This window comes from Trachinotus anak, unplaced genomic scaffold (assembly GCF_046630095.1).
Source record: "Trachinotus anak isolate AG129_WGS33_773 ecotype Australia unplaced genomic scaffold, CSIRO_AGI_Tana_v1 ptg000010l, whole genome shotgun sequence".
NCBI classification, from domain to species: domain Eukaryota; kingdom Metazoa; phylum Chordata; class Actinopteri; order Carangiformes; family Carangidae; genus Trachinotus; species Trachinotus anak.
In genome coordinates this window covers 20,116,957-20,131,924 of record NW_027273861.1, presented here as the reverse complement: position 1 = coordinate 20,131,924, position 14,968 = coordinate 20,116,957, and the positions used below count along the sequence as shown (strand labels likewise).

At 39.7% G+C, this 14,968-nt stretch overlaps 1 protein-coding gene across 2 annotated transcripts in view; it reads right to left on the bottom strand.

The window, feature by feature from the left end:
- The window catches only part of abca7 (ATP-binding cassette, sub-family A (ABC1), member 7), a 33,645-nt gene that overhangs the window by 4,384 nt on the left and 14,293 nt on the right, over positions 1 to 14,968 (bottom strand). The window contains exons 23-48 of one of the 2 annotated variants that reach the window (XM_071486023.1): positions 14,451 to 14,689; positions 13,988 to 14,045; positions 13,618 to 13,820; positions 12,319 to 12,448; positions 12,167 to 12,190; positions 11,456 to 11,601; positions 10,772 to 10,896; positions 10,489 to 10,596; positions 9,720 to 9,912; positions 9,408 to 9,502; positions 8,752 to 8,784; positions 8,493 to 8,598; positions 8,330 to 8,404; positions 8,025 to 8,194; positions 7,735 to 7,912; positions 6,883 to 6,998; positions 5,965 to 6,109; positions 5,480 to 5,603; positions 5,177 to 5,306; positions 4,851 to 4,977; positions 4,508 to 4,570; positions 3,273 to 3,379; positions 2,290 to 2,431; positions 758 to 892; positions 341 to 444; positions 62 to 154 (exon numbers count right to left, since the gene is read on the bottom strand). In XM_071486023.1, the coding sequence (XP_071342124.1) occupies positions 62 to 154; positions 341 to 444; positions 758 to 892; positions 2,290 to 2,431; positions 3,273 to 3,379; positions 4,508 to 4,570; positions 4,851 to 4,977; positions 5,177 to 5,306; positions 5,480 to 5,603; positions 5,965 to 6,109; positions 6,883 to 6,998; positions 7,735 to 7,912; positions 8,025 to 8,194; positions 8,330 to 8,404; positions 8,493 to 8,598; positions 8,752 to 8,784; positions 9,408 to 9,502; positions 9,720 to 9,912; positions 10,489 to 10,596; positions 10,772 to 10,896; positions 11,456 to 11,601; positions 12,167 to 12,190; positions 12,319 to 12,448; positions 13,618 to 13,820; positions 13,988 to 14,045; positions 14,451 to 14,689 (3,169 nt within the window). The remainder of the gene's footprint in view (positions 1 to 61; positions 155 to 340; positions 445 to 757; positions 893 to 2,289; positions 2,432 to 3,272; positions 3,380 to 4,507; positions 4,571 to 4,850; positions 4,978 to 5,176; positions 5,307 to 5,479; positions 5,604 to 5,964; positions 6,110 to 6,882; positions 6,999 to 7,734; positions 7,913 to 8,024; positions 8,195 to 8,329; positions 8,405 to 8,492; positions 8,599 to 8,751; positions 8,785 to 9,407; positions 9,503 to 9,719; positions 9,913 to 10,488; positions 10,597 to 10,771; positions 10,897 to 11,455; positions 11,602 to 12,166; positions 12,191 to 12,318; positions 12,449 to 13,617; positions 13,821 to 13,987; positions 14,046 to 14,450; positions 14,690 to 14,968) is intronic. The other variant, XM_071486024.1, reaches the window with a different exon arrangement.

The window sequence follows — 14,968 nt, the reverse complement described above, 5'->3', positions numbered from 1 at the left end:
TCCACTGACCGATAAACTGTTGGGAGTTTGTCTTGTATTGTTCAGGTTAGAATATGCTTACCTGTTCTTCAGGTGTTGAACAGATCCCAGACACTGGAACCTGCCGTTGACCATGATGGCCATTCTGGTACAGAGAGCCTCACATTCCTCCATACTGACCATACAGGCACAGAAATAAATCCATTAGAGAAGAGTTTACTGTCCCTGCTGTGCTCACAATAACCACTGATTTCATTTAAAACCACTCAGCGTCATATTTGTTTCTCTGTGTTTTTCACTGCTTTGATAGTTACAACTGGAATTTGTTGAAAATAATAATTTAGTGTACATCTCCTCCTACCTGTGGGAGGTGAGAACAACAGCTCTGCCTTCTTTAGTGACGCTGAGGATGCAGTTCCACAAAAATCTTTTGGCTTTTGGGTCCATACCAGTGGTGGGCTCATCCTGACATGAAGTAAAAAGATCAAAGCATGAAGAAAACAGGTGGAAAGATGTAAGTTTAAAAAGATTGAGCCATTTTTATTGTGCAGGTATGTTTCTAATGTAAGGACTGTTATATGTGATATGTTGAGGATTTGGGGGATTTTCTAGTTCAAAATATTACGTTTTTCAAAGGTATTTTTCAAATGCTATCTAACCATTATTTGTAATTTAACAGGTGAAAGTGTTTTACTCGTCGACAGTTAAGCTTGACTTATTTCTAAAAGGTTCATCCTGTCTTGATGGCAAGTGTTTTTGCACATCAGCTGATCCTCACCAGGAATATAACAGGTGGAGCCCCAATGAGGGAGATAGCAGTGGAGAGTTTCCTCTTGTTGCCCCCGCTGTAGCCTCCGGCCTCCCGCTCAGCGTACTGCGTCAGCCCCAGTTTCTTAACCCCCCACTGAGCCACCTACAGGACAACAGAGAAGCAACATCATTGTGACATCTTGAAGCTTGAGAAACCTGTTGCTCCACATGAGTGTGCCAAACAGTTTGGTTATTAAATAGCGTGACATCTCTCCTGTGTGCTGCAGCTGAGGTGACAACCTGTAAGCGTCAGGCCATTGAACCTGAGACCGAATTCTGTTGATTTCTCTGGTTTGCACCAGAACTACAACAGACAACTAGGAACTGGCAACCTCATAGTGTAGTATGTAGTATGTATTCCTACAATATTGCCACAATGGAAATGTGATGGCCGCACCAGCTGTCACACACACACACGCGCGGTAACTCTTTTCATCTGTTTCATTTATTTGGTTTAGAAGTCTTCCTTTTTTTTTTTTTTTTTTTTTTTTTTTTAGAATGACACTCAAAATGTGCATCTACAAACAGATAAATAATTGGACAGAGAGGTTTTGGTTTGATATAACATGTACAGTATAGTATTTTTGACAGTATAGTTATCTATTTGGGTTGCACACATTCAGCTAACTTTCTTCATTAGTTTTACCATATTAGTTTCATATAAGTTATTTGATTTTCCTGAAGTAAATTCAGTTTTCTTTGAGTTACCAGTTCCTGGAGGTTGGTGTTGGAGTTACCTGGCTGGCCAAGGAGTCCCAGCTTCATCAGATCTGCCTAAATGGTGTCGATTGCCAACTGGGCTGCACCATGTTCCTCTGGCATTAAGGGAAAGGACAGCGTTTTCCAGTTTGATTTTTGTTATTATTGTCTATTGACTGACCATATACTAGACTTTGACCTAGTCTTGTTTGTTTGACAACTGTGTTTTCGAGTTTATTGATGTTTCATCACATTTCCTTAGTTAATATTATATGGTTATTGTGGTTTGTTAAATGGTTATGTCTTTTCCCTTGTGTCAAAATGGCCCGATATGCCACTACATATGCTTCTCCCAAGTTTCAATTTGTAAGGTCAGTTTGTGCTGTTAAGTTCCCTTCTGTTAGTGCTTGGGTTTAGTTCTGTTACGTGACTTCTTTTATGGGCCCAGAATTATTGTTAGAAGTATTTTTGCTATTGTTTTTGCTTTTTTGTAAATGAAAAAATATTTCTTTAAAAATCACCTGTGTCTCTGGTCTATCAGCTTGATCCCTGACAGGAAAGAACAGGAAAAAATTCCCTTAGTAGAGGGGTCGTGCCTCATTCTGAGGTGGTTAGCCCGAATGCTAACCTTGTATCCACAACAGATAAGCAGCCTGAATTAGCTTCTTTCGTCATGTTATGTAACTGTAGCAGTTCCAGCATCTACATCTATAAATGGCAGATGGAAGGATATGTATGTACATGTTTCACCATATGGTTTTAATTAATTTAGTTTTGGGGTGGACTGTTGCTTTATGGTACCTTGGCAACACAGTCCTCTTGAACACCACGCAGGCGGGCGTACAGCTCCAGATGTTCCCGACCTGTCAGCAGGTCGCTGAGGGCGTCAAACTGTGGACAGTAACCCATCAGCTGGTGGACTCGCTCCGTCTCTGTCAGCACACTGAGAATCACACATGCACACAGTTTATCACTACTATTAATATTAATGCTGCTGATATTACTACTAGGACAACCACTGATAGCATGACTGCCATTGCAACTACTACATTTATTACTTTATTGCACTGGTACTACTATTAATGATATCTATAACCCAACCACTACTGCTGCAACCTCGTCTCTTCATGGTACTACAATATCTAATATTAATACTACTATACAAATGGTACACCCGAAACAGTGGACTATTGCTAATACTGCAATGACTACTATCACTACTAGGACTTTTACGACCAGTGTAACCACTACTGCTACTGCTGCTACTACTACTGTGACTGTTATTACTGCTGCATCTACTAATACTACTGATGTTACTGAACTACTCACAGATCTAGTGCTACTTCTATGGCCGCCTCTGCCATTCCTGTATCTGCCACAACTTCTGCTACAATTACTGGTACTTCTACTGCTGCTAATACTACCCCCAAAACTAGCACTACTTCCATTTCTAATTTCCTCCTACAATTACTGATAACACTGCTATGACTACAACTACTGCTCTTATTGCTTATTTCCATGTTTAGAGATCCTGTTGATATTCAAATCCCAAATAACTGAAAAACCGTGTGAAAATCCAGTCTAATTACTATGTCTGTGAGTAGTTGCTGACAAGTCCCCTCTTCTCTATTGTGTTTACAAAGGAAAAATAGCACAGTGTGACCATATTTTTCGTGCCAAAATATATAAAAGGGACACTTCATGCGCAGTGGTTCATGTCATTCACTTTGTGGAACAAAGCCAATGTATAAGTTGAATAACTGGGTGGCAGAGACCATCTGTACCTGTAGTGGCTGAGGAAAGCGTCTCCATAGGTGATGGGTGTGTCTCCAGTCAGCATGCGAAATGTAGATGTCTTCCCTGCTCCGTTCACCCCCAGCAGGCCGAAACACTGGAGGAAAGACACAACAACACAAAGTTACAACATGCAGTTGTGTGAAATTACACATTTTGTACATTTTTGAAGTGAAAAGAAGTAACTACAGCCCCTGTAACAAACAGATACCAAAAACAAGTCTTTAGACGTTAATGGACTTTTAGTACTTATAAAATTCCCTTCATTAACTAATCAGGTCCCAGATGACTCGTTAGGACTTATAAGGCAGGTCAATAATTGTCATTAGTATTCTTTAAATTCTTAATCAATTAACAAAAGTGTGGCTGGAGAAAAAAATGAACAGCATTTGATGAAAAGAACAAATTCACAACAAATATTCTACTTTGGGGTTGTAGGGCAGACATTGACACAGGAAATGCTGCACTGACAGAGTAAAGGATGGTTTCCACTAAATATCAGCAAATTCTGGATACAAATGTCCTGCAGTCAGTCAAGAAAGTGAAACTGAAAAGAGGCTTCATCAGAACAATGATCCAAAGCAAACCTCAAAATCCACCATAAACTAAATCAAATATCTCCTTTTCAATTCAATATCAACAAAATATAAAATTTGCCCAGGGCTGCTCAAACATTTGCATACAACTGGATCGATATATAAAACAGTTGCAATCAGCAGCTTGACGAAAAAGTCATATATGTTCTTCGTCTCTACAGTAGCAGCACCAGCTTCTGTAGTAGCTGCAGTAGTAGTAGTGGTTGTAGCTGAAGAAGCTGCAGTACTAGAAGTACATTAATAACAGTGACTGCAGGCTCAGAAGCAGGAATCTCACCAGCAGCAGTATTTTTAGAAACAGCAACACTATTTCCAGAAGTATTAATAGCAGTTACAGTAATAGTAGACGTTGCATGAGAAGCAACAGCTATAGTAGCAAAAATAAATATAAAAGCAGTTGTCATTGTTGTAGTAGCAACAGTTATAAAATAATAGCTATTTTCTAATTATCTCTTTTAGGAGAAAAAAGTGATTAATCAATGAAACTATGTTAACTAGCAGTATTTTCAGATAATGATTCACAATCACTGTATCTGTAGCAGATATATATATAGCTGACAAACAGTGCTGAATAAAACAAAAGTCGGACAGAAATAATGAGTAGTGCATTTGGCATGTGAATGTCTCACCTCGCCACGAGGAATCCCGAGGCAGAGACGATCCACCGCCGGCTTCCTACCTGCTTTGTAAACCTGAAAAACACAAAGAACAACACTACAATGAAAGCCAAGAATTTTTAGTAAGACATTAACAACTTTAGCTACTCTGCTGTGTAGGATCAGTGGTGGGGATTTATCAAGGACTGTGCTCCTCTGGTTCTATCAAGTAAAAAAAAAGCAGCATAAAAATGACACATAAAGACAGATTTCAGTTTTATGAAAACTACAGAAACTTTCTTGTTACAAACAGGACTGTATTTAACACAAGAATAACAGTACAAGTTGACTTTGTAGGCTTGTATGCTGGTTGTACCTTGCTCAGGTCTATCATGGAGAGTATGTCTGATTGGGCTTTGCCACTTTTAACCCTCTCTCTCTCTCTGGCAACATCCTCATCTTCTGGACCAAGAGGAGGCATCTCAGGCTCAGCCCACCACGGTCTGAACAGAGAGATACAAGAACAGAGGATGACCACTCCATTTTTTTACTACAGTTTCTGAAGAGAATACATTCACTGATTTATATGTTTATTTATCTGCACATTATTAAAATATTTGCATCCCACCTAATTTCTAAATACAATATTTCTATTATTATTTCATGCCTACATGAAGGAGACAGGACTAGTTTTAATCATACCTGAGGCGAATGAAAAACTTGTATTGCAGCAGAATGGTGAAGATAAAGAAGATAACACCTTCAGCTGCCATTGCAAACAAGTTCTTCCCTACAAAATCCCACTGGAGAGGATTCAGAGTCTGTTTGGTGCCTGGAAAAGGAAGAAACACAAAAAAAGACTTTAATGAAAAAATGAATCTTCAGTCCTGCGTGTTTGGCTGCATGTGGCAAAGTGTGTAAGTATGTTTTCAAACTCTAACTGGTAGATATAGAAGAATATATATATTTTAAGAGTAGAGAAAACCCTCCTCCCTAGCTTCATACCTAGTCTCTGGAAGGCGTCTGCCATGGCCTGATTTTTGGCCATGTCGATGAGCCCTCGTCCCAGACAGAAATGAGGGAAGATGAGGAAGACCTTCTTCAGAATCCGGTTCACCTCATTCAGATGCTGCAAAGAACGAGTAGTTAAAGGAACACTATATAGATTTTTTTTGTAGCACAGTATCACTTAGAGATTACTGTTCCATGTGTCTAGATTTCTGGCTTTCCTATCTCACTTTATTTTTGCTGATGTAATTTTAAAACTTAAACAACTGATTTGTAAACTTCTTCAATTTTGCAAAGCTTGATGTGATTTAATTTAAGCTTCAGCTGATGAAGGCAGCGTTGCAGTAATGCAACTCTAAGCTTTATGTTTCTGTATATCTGTGTTGTTATGATTTAGCCATGAGACTAAAGGCTTTTAACTTGTTGGCTCATGTTACATGACATACTATCCCTTTTTTGTTCGATACTGGTGCAGTTTGTACCTTGTCTACAAACAGCTCCAGGACAAAGGTGGCGATGCTGCCATTGATTCCAATGAAGAGGTTGATGGAAGTCAGAACCACATAAGCCGTGCTCGGGACGGTGAACACAAAGGATGCTGGGTACATAAGAGGGGTGATGGACCACCTAAAAAAGATTATTAGGTTATCCATTAAGTACAGACAGATACTTTACTTTTATTACAGATCATCCCTGCAGGCACGCAGCTGGACACCAATGTCGTTAGATCTTATTATTTAGTCGAATGTAGGTTGTAACGTCAGGTGATTAAAATTCAACGCCAGGACAATGCCTAATGCCACCAATCTATTTCAATTGGACGTAGAATACTGACAACAGCTGATCTCTATATTTTGGTTTTTTTTTTTTTTTAATTGTGTTGTTATGTAACCAAAATCCAAAGTATTCCATGTGTGCCAATGACATCTTCACATATAAAATACTGACATTCTTGTCAGTAAACCCCAATGTCTGCCAAATATCACAATGTCAATTAGCCAATGTTAGGTTCTGATGTCAACCTAATTGTCATTTGTCAACCAAAATTTAATGTCTGTCCCATGTTAGAGTTCATCCTCTTGATGTTGCATTGATGCCCAGTGCCTACTGGGAGGACCAAGTTGGACAATAGAGACTTTGTCTACAAAGAGACACAAAAAATTAGAAAATAATGTATCAATAGATTGAAGTGATATTGAAGTCATTTTAACTTTTATTATTGGTGTGAATGAGTGAGTGAGGCAATTAGATTAAAATATTGAGACAAACTAAAATTTGATCCTGGACCACAGGAACCGACATGAACCACTCTGATCGTTCTGTCTGGTCAGACTGTATAATAGATGACTTTCAGAGAGTATCAATATGGACTGAAGTCAGCGGAGTCTGTTTAAACATACCCATAGAGAAGGAGCAGGAGGATGAGAGCGGGCAGGTTTTTCTCAGAAACATATGACTGCTGCTGGAAACAGATGAAGATCAGCACCACTATGGTGGCTGAGATGGTGTAGTTCAGCTGAAAACAAAATGTAATTCACCAGATGAAGTCTTTCTTCTACAGTGTGTAAACTAGAACAAGGGTTAATCTGAGCCAGTGATAGAAAAGTGTACGATTTCGGTTAAGATGTTATCGAGTTGACCACAGCATTGCTTCAATATTGTTCAGCTTCTTCAGTTACTGGCTGTTTAGACAGAAAACAGCACCGCGTGAAATCAATGGAGCTGTGTCAGTGAAGGTGTGCTGCTTCAGGGAGTGGGAGGGGATAAAATACAACCCAGGAAGGCCAGTTTGAGTAGAGAGTGTAGTAGAAGAGGAGAAATCTTAAGACTTATCGTCATATATCACTGATAACATATACTCACTAAAACTGAGCTAAGCTCAGGGCCCTCTGAGTTGGCACTTCCACTGTGTCAACACAGTGACCTTATTGAAATGAATGAAGGGTGCTATTTGTTATTTCACACACTGTCTGTCTGAACGCAGTCTTAGTTTTTGTACAAGGTCCACAATCTGAAAGATGGCAGTAAATCATTAGTTGTAATCCAAGCGTTATTATCTTAAAGCACATTAGTTAATATTAAATTACATATCTCAATATTCTGTGAGTGGAAGGTCGTGTTCTGTTGAGGAAGCCAATCGTAAGTATTTGCAAAGTGAAAAGTGATATTTTGTTGATTTTCAATCTGAGGTTGTTGTGAAAATCTATATATATAGTATTGGACTTGTGGCTGATTTTCTATTGAGTACTGACCATGTCCCATGTGAAGTTTGCCAGCCAGTAGAGGATCGGTTTGACCCCGCTGACAAACTGAAGGTGTTTGGCTTTGCTGACTCGCTCCTCGATCAGAAAAAGGACGAAGCTCGACGGCACAAAGGACATGGCAAAGATCACGCAAATGGAAACCAGAACATCCACTGATGTGGTGATCCTGAAAGAGTGACACAGAGTCAGGTAAACACATACAAAACATACACATTGAGTAAGTCTAGCCTAAACAGCTATGAAACATCTACCAAAATCAACCTAAAAAGAGAACTTACAAGGCAATTTCAGTGAGTTGCTCCTTGGTGAGGTTGAGCGGGTGGTTGTAGGCAGTGATGCCGTGCTTCCTCCTCTCTGGACCTGGTGGTAGGCTCGCTCTCAACAGGCCATTATTCATCACATTGACAAATGACACCATGGCATGCCAACCTTTGTTATTGTACCAGACCTGAGAACAACAAGGAGACACACTTTTCACTTAATCTGAGTTTTATCCGCATCGAAGTGTTTTATGTTTGATTTTTACTCTTCAGACTCGCTGCAGACAATGAAGAGAGAAGTTAATACACAGACACACATTTACCTTGACGTTGTTTTCACTGTTCAGTCCTCCAAGAAAATCCGGCAGGCGGTTAAGAAGATGATTCAGTGAACTGTTCTGTGATGAACCAACAGATATCACAAAACATTAAGAGCATTCTTGAAGACTGTCTGATTGGGTGAACAAGCCTGAGACTTCACTGTACCTGTGGAACTCTGTAACGAGTCCTGATTGCCATGACCGAGTCTTGGACATGATGGACCTGAGATAAAGTCTGGGTGGCGCTGCCCCCGAGGGAGAAGCCTCCATACCTGCAACACAGATATTAAAGTTTAAATAACTCTTTTCAGTCCTTCAGAAGAGCAAACTTTAACTGGGTTTAAGAGGCTGAAACTGTAGAAACAATAGCTATGGATACTGCAAACATTTTGCTCTCAAAATGGTCTTTTATTCCAGCAGCTTACCTGAATTCATTCACCCACTTCTTGGTTTTCAGGCTGTAAATTGGCACAGGGGGGAAAGAGTGAATCTATGAGGAAACTTAGTGTACTGTAAATATAGTACAGGGCTGAAATCTCTACATTAACATCAGCGTTCTCACTACAGCTATCAGGGATTTTGATATTCAAAATATGATGCCATTCACAGTCAGATATTTCCATTCTCATCTCACTTCATTGGCCTGCTTTCAGTGGAAAATGTTTGTGTCATGGTCATAGTCTAAATGTTGCATGTAGAGGTAAACATATTGTATGTCATCAACCCTAAAATAGATAGATATAGATATTCAAAATAAAACTATAAATAAGGTTATGAGTTATATAGTACACTAAATTAAATATTTTGCTTTTAAAAAAAAGGCACCTACAGAGAAATAAAAGCATTTATATTTCTGAGGCATTTTGGACAGGAATAGGAATTGGAAATGAACAATTAATATTTTCCTAAATAAAATTGGGTCTTGATCACTGACGTCAAAAATAGAAGCTTCAGCTTCCAAACACCAAAACATGAGAAGGGACAGCAATGGAAATTTATTTTTTGACCCTTGCTTATTGCAACAACAAAACTACTGTAAATGGATCTTATCAATCTTATTGTATTGTGTTTAATGAAGTACCTTTTCTTGAGGATCTGAGAGTAGGTTTTCACCAGGTAATCAGAAATGTTATAACTTGTCAGATTTTGGAGGATGTCTCCAGTATGCCTCTTAATCTGAAAAATAACAAATTAAAAGATTGCAGCTGTAAGTAGTAGAACCAAATAAAGGACACGCACTAGTTTATTTCACCCTGCACAGCAAACATTGAAGGAAATGTTTGTTTGGGATTGAATTTCTAACTGAACAAACATCAAGACAATTTCATATCAGTATATAAAAATGCAAAAGTCAGATCGATCAAAACTGCACTCAATCTGACACCAGTCCTACCTGAGGAGCCGGCAGTCCACCGGCACCCTGCGGGCAGTCAGGGAGCATCCGGCGCATGTCCTCTGTGCTGCACTGACATTCAGGAGAGGGTCTGTCTCTGCTCCAGTTGCCTCTGCTGAACATCTGCCACATGGAGTAAGAAATCTGCGGCCGCATGAACAGGCCACCCCGCACAGCTTCACACTGAGGACGACTGCAGGGAGAACAGGGAGTGAACATAGTGTGCGTTGTTTTGTGGTTTTCAAACATGGAAAAAAGTTGCCTGAATATCTGGTATTAAAAAGAAAGTGCATCAAACCACTGTGACAATTTGGAAGCATACAGCATCCAACAAAGTGGGAAACTAAATCCCTTTGATCACAGGTTTTTAGTTAATACATATGTATTTTTTGCCACCTTTCACACTATTTTTCTACACTATATTTCACTATAAATAGTTGTTAAATACATTAGTTAAACCTATAATTAATGGACACGTCAATATTTCTCTGATACCTTGGTCTTAAATTATATTAGCTTAATTTATTTATGTTATTGTGCATTTTTTTCATGTTTGTGATGGCACAGCTAATACAGCACATTTAAATATGTATTGTTTTTTATTATGATGATGAAATTTAAATGTTTTTTTTAACTTATCATTTGTGATGTATGATGTAAAATCTGATGTTGATTGTCATTAAAGATGATTTTCCACCAATTTTCTTACAGTTTCTACCTAAACTGATGCTATTGAGAGAATTTGATGTGTTTATAGAGATTATCTTACGTGCTGTTTTCCTCTTCCTCTGTCTCCATACACTTGGTACCAAAACCTGGCTTGTCCAGCAGAGCTTCCAGCAAGTTCTCCATGGCGGGGTTCCCAGGGGCGTCATTGCTGTAAGTATCAAAGCAGAGGTGAAGGAGCTTTTGAGAAAAACAATAAGAAGGCAGTAAGTGACAAAAACAATAGAATTAAACGTGCAGTTAGTCGCTGGTTCCCTCTGACAGAGGGGCAGAGAAAAGTCTTTTCTGTGCAGACTAAGGTAATGGATATTTAGGTGCAGACTAACCTGAAGAAGGTGTACTGTTCTCCATACATCCAGGGCTGCAGCTGCAGGGCGGGGTACTTCCCAAATGGAGGTACAATGAAGCTGAAGAGAAGGGCAACCAGGACGAACAGAGCAGGCAGAACAATCTGAAACATGAAGCAATCTTCAGCTGAGTGACTCAGCAATTTGAATGGAAAATAAATCTTTCTCAAATGACTAATGACTAATAGCTAATAACATCCATCCATCCATTTTCTATATTGCTTATTGGAACTGGGTCACGGGGGTGCTGGAGCCAATCCCAGCTGACAATGGGTGAGGGCATGGTACACCCTGGACAGGTCGCCACAGGGCTGACATATAAAGACACACAACCATTCACACTCACATTCACACCTACGGGCAATTTCGAGTCACCAATTAACCTAACATGCATGTCTCCACACAGAAACGCCCCAGGCCCGGGGTTAGAACCTAGAACTTTCTTGCTATGAGGAGACCACTGTGCTGCCCTAATAGCTAATCCCCAATTGAAAAATAAACATAAAACAGCCAACAAAACATTTTTAAGTCAACAAAGATTCTAACGACTGATTAGTTAACGAACTGAGGATACTGTTTTCATTATGGAAACCATAAAGCCCATAATGATAGATGGCTTTTGAGTGGAGCTCTTCAACATCTGCTGCTGGTGTTTGTCATCACCTGAGCTAAGAAGCCCCTGCGGCTCCTCCGCGTGTAAAGCCAGCGTTTAACAAATAGAGCCCACAGCTGTTGCCACGTCAGCCACCAGCCGGTCAGGGGGATCCCACCTCGGCCGTCTCCGCTCAACAGGTCTGTCTCCTGAGGTTCTGTATACAAGAAAGACACAGGTGAGAACTTACAGTGATCCACAGATCCCTGTCTGTATCATCCACCTTTGAAACGATTGGGACACTTGTCTGACCAGAGCCAGAGAAAACTAGAGCAGAAACGCAACATGATAACTGAGTTACATTTTATTGCTGTATTACTATTTCATAATTTTTCATCCCAAGGAAATCATGGAGCACAGAGTTCTATTCAATTCAATAAGTTTGGTGTGTGGTGGCTCAATCTGGCAGCTACTAAAACTCAAAGACCTTCAGAAGTCTGTTTTTTAAGGACAATTCATGTCCCATTGTTTTCTTGATGCTTTAACATAAAGCTCTAGGTGGAAACACTGAGTAGGAGATTTAAATTCAAGCTTAAAGATACTGAAAACGAGGACACTCAGCACAAAAACCTTGGTACGGATTAGCTTTCATCAACTGATACTTAGTTAAATAGTTGTTGCCACTCTAACAGTTAAAGTTATAGAGAGTTAAGACAAATTTTCAAACTGCTGTTTATGCTGCTGCTTATGATGATTTTCAGTGAGTGATGATCTGAGGGTACCTTGCTTACGAAGCCTTTTCCTTCCTGGCAGCAGTATGAAAACAAATAATCACAATTGGAGACAAAGTGGTAAACTGAACTGTACATAGAAACACTTTGTGGCACTGGTATGTACACAAATCTACTGTATGTCTGTGAGTGTTAGTGCATACCTGTCTCTGGTTCTTCAGCATGTTGTCTCTCCACTCTCTGCCGAGCTGATGGCTCTCGGCTGTGGGGAGATTCTGCCTGCAGCTCAGGTTCAGCATCCACACCAGTTTCCTCCGCCACTCGCAGAAAGATCTGGAGATGAACAGGATGGCCGTGATAAAAGATTCAAGCTGCACTACAGAGTTTTATTTATGACAACAGAGTAAATCTACAAGGTCTCATTTAAACATGAAACTCCTCTCCGTTGCAGCCCTAAAAAGGATGAATATTTAATAAAAACTGTCACCTACTTCAGCTTTAAATTCAAACTGAAATTTCAGCTTGTCCGTGTTTAGATATAATCATATTTCTTGCCAGGTTTGAGAAGAGAAGATTTTCATTTTTTAAATTTAAGACTTGTTTTGGAAACTATTCATCTTCATGTTCCGATATCTGAAGCTGCAGACAGCAGATGGCAGTAAAAGGTCAGAGGAGCAGAGAGCAAGTGGTGAATTCACACTGAGTAAACTTATCAGGCTCAGCGTGTCTGCTATCTGTGCTAATCTGATGCCAATGTTAAGCCAATTACGACCATGGCTGCTCCACAAATATCCAGCCCTGCTGATGAGACCTGGCCGAGTCAGTGTGGGTCACAGTGGCGGGACGTGGTGATTCTGACACGCACACACACCGACAGACACACAGCCAGGTATGGTTAGTAGGAAAGTGTTTTCAGGGCCATACACACATTTACCGGGGATACTTTATAGAAACCTGTTATTTTTTTTCAGACATCATTATTTATTTATCTAATTTATTTATCTTTTTATTTATTTACTCTATTTACTTTTAATCGTGTAGACTCTTTGACTGTGTCCAAAGTCACAGTCTGTGTGTATGTTTGCTAGATTATGTGTCTGTGCACTGGATTTACCAAAGCGTTTTGATCCTTCACAGTTTTTTTCTGGCATGAGGAAAATGAAATGAAGAATGCTTAAGAACTTTTTACACAAGTATGCATGACTGACTTTCACATTTTTTCAGAGTAATTTTATCATTTTATATTTTATAATTGGGGCTAATAATATATTTCATGAATAAGATGGTTGGTGGATTGATCTCGACTCCTCCAATCCACATGTCAAAGTGTCCTTGGGGAAGATAGTGAACCCCAAACTGCCTCTGATGACTGTTCCATCAGTGTACGAGTGTGTGTTTGTATGGTAGAAGCACTGTATGAATATGTTATAATATGTTATAATTTTTTTTATTTGTATTTTTTTTTTTTTTTTGATGATTCAAAGTAAATGTGAATGTTTTACCTCTTCCAGCGTGCTGTCTGAAAGGCCATAGCTGCTGATGCCCAGTTCACTCAGCCTCTGATCCAGTTCGGACAGAAAGACGGCCAGGCTGCTGTTCTTAGCAGCCGTCTGTGGCAGGTTGATGACCGCTTCGCGCCCTGACTCCTCCACCAGCCTTGCACCTGGGATGTGGTGCTGTGCCAGGGAGAGCAACGCCGCCAGATCTGAAGATTATGACCAGAGAGAATGACTTGGGTTCATTGTGATCTCATTGGTATCTAATCATTAATACTAAACTGGAGCTTATAGAAAGTGAAAATGCATTAAACTGCAACTTACTAATATTTAACCACCTAAGTTTAGAGTCTGTACCAGCCTGTTAAACACTCACGTGAACTGCTGTCCTCACTTCCCAGTCCTGTGTCTTCACTCATGGATGACTCGCTGTCCTGAGTTGACAACATTTAAAGACAGGGACAAACATGATGCTGTCACATGAACTACAACAGCTGAAATCCCAGTGGCTAATCGTCCACTAAGTGGTTGGATTTTGACTTACATGTCAATATAATCATATTTGAATTTCCCAATAGGGATCAATAAAGCATTTTTATCTATCTTTTGTTGTTATCACCTCATTTCAGTTGATTCTAGATCAAAACTAAACCAGTGTTTTTCGTAATTTGCTCTTTTAAGAAAAGATGGCTAATTTAAAAATTGGGTTGGTTTTACATTTGGTTTTACATTTACATTTATTTGATAATTTAAGTTTACAAACCAAAATCAAACCCTGGAACACATAACTTTTCCTGGAAAAATCGAAATTCAGAAAAAAAAAAAAAAAAAAATCTAACCTTGAGAGGAGGAAACTTGTTGGTGCTGCTGGTGCTGGTGCAGATACTGTAACTGCTGGGAGTACTGGTGTACAGGCCCTCCCTCTTCACCACAGTGAGGTAATAACCAGATCCCAGCTGGGATTTCAGGAAGAGCGGTGAGCCGCAGCAGCAGAGCTTCCCCTGGGAGATGATGGCGATCCGGTCACCTAATAGCTCTGCCTCATCCATGTAGTGAGTGGACAGGATGATAGTCCGGTCTTACGAAGAAAACAGCAGAGAAATATATTCACTTGGTCTTGTCATTTGTGTATTGTGTTGGTCTCAAGCAGGTCTTGCAGTATGTTTGACTTGTCATGTTTGAGTTTCTTTTTTTTGCACACTGATGAATCTTTGAATGGTATAACATAGGAAGACGGTGCACCCAGAATAAAAGGTTTAGCTCTCAAATTGGTAGATGACAGCAGTAATGGCAAATGTTGTGAAGACTGAAAAGACTCATTTACCACTAACACTAGAACTCATAATACCAGTGCACT